The 5303-nt window shown below is 53.4% G+C and overlaps 1 protein-coding gene across 1 annotated transcript in view; it reads left to right on the forward strand.

The window, feature by feature from the left end:
- Positions 1-3528, forward strand: part of PA2G4 (proliferation-associated 2G4, 38kDa) — a 6956-nt gene extending 3428 nt beyond the window's left edge. Inside the window, exons 6-12 of the mRNA XM_010078233.1 lie at positions 19-97; positions 1070-1148; positions 1343-1476; positions 2085-2179; positions 2652-2779; positions 3195-3248; positions 3463-3528. Coding sequence (XP_010076535.1) covers positions 19-97; positions 1070-1148; positions 1343-1476; positions 2085-2179; positions 2652-2779; positions 3195-3248; positions 3463-3528 — 635 coding nt within the window. The remainder of the gene's footprint in view (positions 1-18; positions 98-1069; positions 1149-1342; positions 1477-2084; positions 2180-2651; positions 2780-3194; positions 3249-3462) is intronic.
- Positions 3529-5303: the final 1775 nt, after the last annotated feature.

The following is a 5303-nucleotide window of genomic DNA, read 5'->3' on the forward strand; positions in this document are numbered from 1 at the left end:
ATTCTCTTCTCATGGCAGGGATGCTGTCGCACCAGCTGAAACAGCACGTGATCGATGGAGAGAAAACAATCATCCAGAACCCTACAGACCAGCAAAAGTGAGCATCACCCCTGGGGCTGGGAGGGGGTGACAGGTCCAGAACGGTGACCCTGTTTCTGGCTGCGGTATCAAGAGGGGGGTGCAGCAGGTGTGTTTAATTTAACTGGGGTGCAGGCTGCTCCCCGTACGGCCTCTTTCAGGAGGCCTGACCCAGTCGCGCACACGCGTAGCTTGTCAGCCCCGTATCTTGCCGTTCTGCATGGAGGTAAAGCGTGGCTCTGTCTGGGAGCTGTTCTGAGAAAGAGAGGCTGGAAGTCGCTGACATGAGGCTCCTCGCTGGCACCTGCGAGTGTTCTTGGTTTCTTTCCAGTTTCTCGAAGGAGTCTGCTGGAGGCTGCCAGCAAAATAACCAACTGTTGCTGGTTGTAGCGGTGGATGCTAATTCCCCAGGAGCTGTGCCAGGATCTATCGTTTGTCTGGCAGAAGCTGCCAGGAGCCTGCTGGACGGCAATTGCTGTCGGTAGCACCCCGGGATGGTTTGGAACTATTGAGCTGGAGATGTCGTTCCGTTCTGTTTCAGCAGCTCCTGTCCCTCGGGGAGCCCTTGGGGTTGGGTCTCATGCTGAATATTTGGAGCTCAGTGGTTTTAATCCAGCCCTTGGACTGTCAGCACCTGGCTGGCGGGGCTCTGGGGCTGCCCAGGACGCGACCACAGGTTCAGAGAGCTGGTGCTGGGTGTCTGCGAGATCTCCCACCCTTCACGGGGGACGGGGCTGCGTGTCATGGGCAGGAGGAGCCCTGCCGTTGATTTCTCTGCCAGCCTGTCTGGTCAGCTCTGCTGCCAGCATCTCCAGCTTCTGCGTCCTCCGGGCAGTTCTTGCTCTTCTGCTCAGGGGCCTGGTCGCCGTAGCACTGCTCTGTGCCCGGAGACTGTCTCTGTGTGGGCGTGTTTGAGGTGTTGTGGCTGTGTGGGAGGTTTTGTCCTCTCGATTTACTGTTCTTTGACTCACCAAACTTTTCTTTCATGCAGGAAGGACCATGAAAAAGCAGAATTTGAGGTCCATGAAGTTTACGCTGTCGATGTTCTCGTCAGCAGTGGAGAGGGAAAGGTGAGTCCAGGGTGTCGCTGTGTCTTTTTGGGCGGAGCTTTTTCCATCCAGAAGGTTGAGGTGCACCCTTACGGCATCGAGTACGGATGATGCTTGTCCGGTGGCAGCGCCCAGGATGTGCAGGCGGTTGGCTGGTCTGGCTGGGGAGGTGCTGGGCTGCAGTCCTCGTCTCTCAGCTCTGTTCGTGTTTTCAGGCAAAGGATGCTGGACAGAGAACTACAATTTACAAAAGGGACCCCTCCAAACAGTACGGCTTGAAGATGAAAACCTCCCGTGCCTTTTTCAGCGAGGTGGAGAGGCGCTTCGATACGATGCCATTCACTCTCAGGTATCTGCTCGTATTCGCGGCCTCCCCATGTGTTCAGAGCTGGGTGCTTTGCACGAGCTCGCAGAGTGTGCTGACAGCTCACCAGCTTGGAGTCACCCTCCTGCCGCGGAGGAGGCAGCAGCCTTCGCTGCTGTGTGTTGGGTTGCTTGTATCTGAGCCTGGGCGTGGGCGTAGGAAGGATGTTACAGGCTTAAGCGGGAATCCCAGGCAGAGCCTGAGGATTTGAGGATCTGTGGCAGGTGGGGAGCTGGGAATTGCGTTTAAAATAAAACCGAGAGGGGTGAGAGCAGCGTCAGGGTGCAGCGTGCAGCAGCAAGGCAGTCGAGACAGTTTTTGTAAGTGATGTGCTCTCAGACTAAGGGAACAACATTCACTTGTTGATCTCCTTTCATCCGTAAATCCACTTGCCTCCTCCGTTCCGTGGAGGTCACAGTTCACGCAGCCGTTGTCTGCTGTCACTGCACGGTGACACTGCCTGGGCCAGGGCGAGGGGGACGCGAGTGGATCGAGTCTCCTGCCTGACCCTGGGGACAATTCTGAAACCATGGGGGTGGAACCTGGCTTCTAGGAAAGGGGCTGAGCGCAGGCGTGGCTCCGTCTCCCCGCAGGGCATTTGAGGATGAGAAGAAGGCCAGGATGGGTGTGGTGGAATGCGCCAAACACGAGCTGCTCCAGCCTTTCAACGTCCTTTACGAGAAGGAAGGTGAGTGCTGGCGGTGGGAGGACGGGGAGCCGGGTGCAGACGGGCGCTTGGCAGACAACTGTCGGTTGCTTCTGGAGCCCAGCGAGACTGGTGCTGACTGTCGCTGAATAAATACCAGAGATGCACTTCACGAGCCATGGAATTTATCCTCCAGGAAACTCGCTACCCGCTGGCTTCTGGATCTTGCTTTGGAGTCGTTCCAGTGAGGAGATGAAATTTTTTGTGGGATGATTTCCTGGGCAGGAGGAGAGATTGATGGCTGGGGTCTCTGGTTTGCTTACAGAGGAGATTGTGGGGCTGGTGCTGCAGGAACGGTTTTCCCCTGGCCACGGCAGGTTTAAGAAGTTCCTGTGAGATGGTTTTTAGCAGTGACAGCACGGAAATGGCATAGGAATCGAAACATCGGCCAAAGTACCTGGTGGATCAGGTCCGCAGGGGCTGTGGTGTAACAGCACCCGGTTCTGTCTCGCAGGAGAGTTTGTTGCCCAGTTCAAGTTCACGGTGCTTCTAATGCCCAACGGCCCCATGAGGATAACCAGCGGCCCCTTCGAGCCGGAGCTCTACAAGTCGGAGTTTGAAGTGCAAGATGGAGAACTGAAGGTTGGTTTAGAAATGATAATAAATGGGTGGAGCACGTGGCGTGGGTCACCCTCTGCATCCCTCGGGGTGAAAGTGGGAAGTAAAATCTGGTGACTCTGCAGGGGAGGGGCTGAGGCGTGAGATTAGAAAGGAAAAGATTTGCCCTCGACCAGGCTGGGCCCGTTTCCTGCACCAAGCACAGCTCTCGTGGCTCAATAACAACGCCCAGCCCTTTCCTAGGAGGGGCTGAGAAATCTCGGCAGCTGGCTCCGAGCCTCATACCTCGGCAGGGTGTGAGGCCGTGGTGTTCCCCATCCATCACTGTGCCCGTTAGGACTCGCCACCATTCCTCTGCTGGCTGGTGGTGCTCGTTGTGCTTCACAGGAGTTTCCCTTTATCTGGTTTCTAGCTGCTTTTGTTCCCTTCCTGTCTCCAGGCCCTTCTACAAAGTTCTGCAAGCAGGAAGACCCAGAAAAAGAAGAAAAAGAAGGTAATTTGGCCACGTTTTGTAGGGATTAGTGGCACATCATCACTCAGTGTTACCCAGGTCCTGCGTGGTCGCGTTCTGGGCTCGCCTCCCTGGCTCGGGAGCAGCCGCCGCGTGGGAAGGGGCCTCCTCTTGGTCCCTGCTGCCGGTGTGGTGGCTGCACGTGGTCCTCGAGCCAGCCCCTCTTCTGACCACCGCCACGGGTTCGTTTCCACAGGCCTCCAAGAACGCAGAGAACGCCACCACGGGAGAGACGGCGGAAGAGAACGAGGCTGGTGACTGAGGAGCTCCTGCTCCCTCCATGTAGCACCTGATTGACACACACTCGCCCCTTTCCCAACCCAAAAAAAAAAAAAAAAAACAGAAGCAAAATAATCTAGCACTGTTTGTCTCTTACGACCAAACAACAAACAGTCTGGACTTCCCACTGACTACAGCCAGCTCCTCTTGACTTTGCCACTGAGGGAGGATTCTCTCAGCCACTTCAGACTACTTAAAAAAAGAAAGCAGAAAAATAAAATCAGGAGTAAAAGCTAGTCGATATCCACTCTTTCTAACCTTTTATACTACCCTTACTTGTTGAAGAGGTGAACAACTAAGCTGATCCCAGTGAGAGAGGGACTCTAGAGAGCTGCCTGCTTTCTTCTTCCTCCTCTTTTTTTTTTTTTTTTTCTCCGTTTACAGATTTTCTTGGAGGGAAAAATAACAAACCAAACAAACAGCTGATTACGCCTGAGAAAAAAGTGCCCCGTGTTTAGTGATACGGTACATGTGGATGGGGCAAGGTGATCTGCCTCACTGTCCCGGCACCTCCCACCTGTGTGGGCATTGCTCCCCGGTACCGTGGGGCAGAGGATTTCTCACTCTTCTTTTAGCCTCTAGATTGTACATTTATAATTGGAAAAAAAAAAAATCAAATTTTATGTCCCCTGTGAGCCTGTAGACTGTCTACTCTGTCCTGTCTCCGCCCTGATTTACATATAAACGCTCTATTTTTTAATAACGCTGCTGTGGTGAGCTCATTTTTAAATTGACTGTCCAGCTTGCTGGGAAGCGGGTGACATTCCCCACCCGAGAGCTCTGCGGAGGGGCAGGAGGCAGGCGAGCTGCCCCCCACCTGGCAGTGGTTTTTAATTCCCTGGCGTCCCGGGGAGTTCATTTTTCCCCGTGGCCCGTGAGCATGTTCCGCTCTGATGTGCGCTGGCAGCTCTCGGAAGGGTCTCTTGTCCACGCACTTCTCTGGCAACAGGCGAGGGAAATGCTACAGAAGCTGTCGGACTCAGGCCAGAGTCTGCCAGGGGCACTGCTCTTTTATAGCAAATCTTTTTTTAAAAAAAAACAGGAAAAAAAAAAAGGGAAAAAAAAAAAAAACAAGAAAAAAGCCGATTGAATTACAGGCAGTTGAATGTGAGGTGTTTTCCTTTGCCGATCCCTACTGACCGGCTCTCTGGTTGTTCCCCCGCTGTAGCTGAATTTGGGAAAATCTCTCGCCTTTAAAAACACTCCCGGGCGTCTCCGCAGGCACTGTGCTTCCTCACCAAGATCTGGGTTTTCCACCCCAAATTCCACACGTGCAAATATTACCAAAGTCAATAAAAGAGAATAAACAATGTGCTATTTTTTTTTTTCCTGAGTTTTTCCATCTCTCTCTGCTCCTGTTGTCAAACTCTTCCAGGGCTGGCAGGGCCCCGAGGGGCTGGGGGCGGCGTGGGGTGGATGCGGGGTCTGGTCTGGGCACCTCTGGCACCTTAACCGGGACCTCGAGGGGAAGGAGAAAACAAACCTGCTTCCCCAGGAGGAACGTTTTGGTGTTTCCAGCAATAGTCTGCGAAGAGGGGCTGAGCCCACCTTCCTCACAACCCACCACACGGGTTTATAAACCACTGGGACCTGCTGGAGGTTTGTTTGATTTTCTATTTTTAAAGAGAAAAAAGAAAAATACTGTACCTCTGACACAAGAAACAAAAATCCGGTTGTTAGAACGCAAACTCCCGAGAACTCTGTAACTGACTTTTTTTTTCCAAATAGACTTGACTCGTGACAGGAATGGCTCTGCTC

The sequence above is a fragment of the Pterocles gutturalis genome, unplaced genomic scaffold (genome assembly GCF_000699245.1).
Source record: "Pterocles gutturalis isolate BGI_N339 unplaced genomic scaffold, ASM69924v1 scaffold39123, whole genome shotgun sequence".
Classification (NCBI taxonomy): Eukaryota; Metazoa; Chordata; class Aves; order Pterocliformes; family Pteroclidae; genus Pterocles; species Pterocles gutturalis.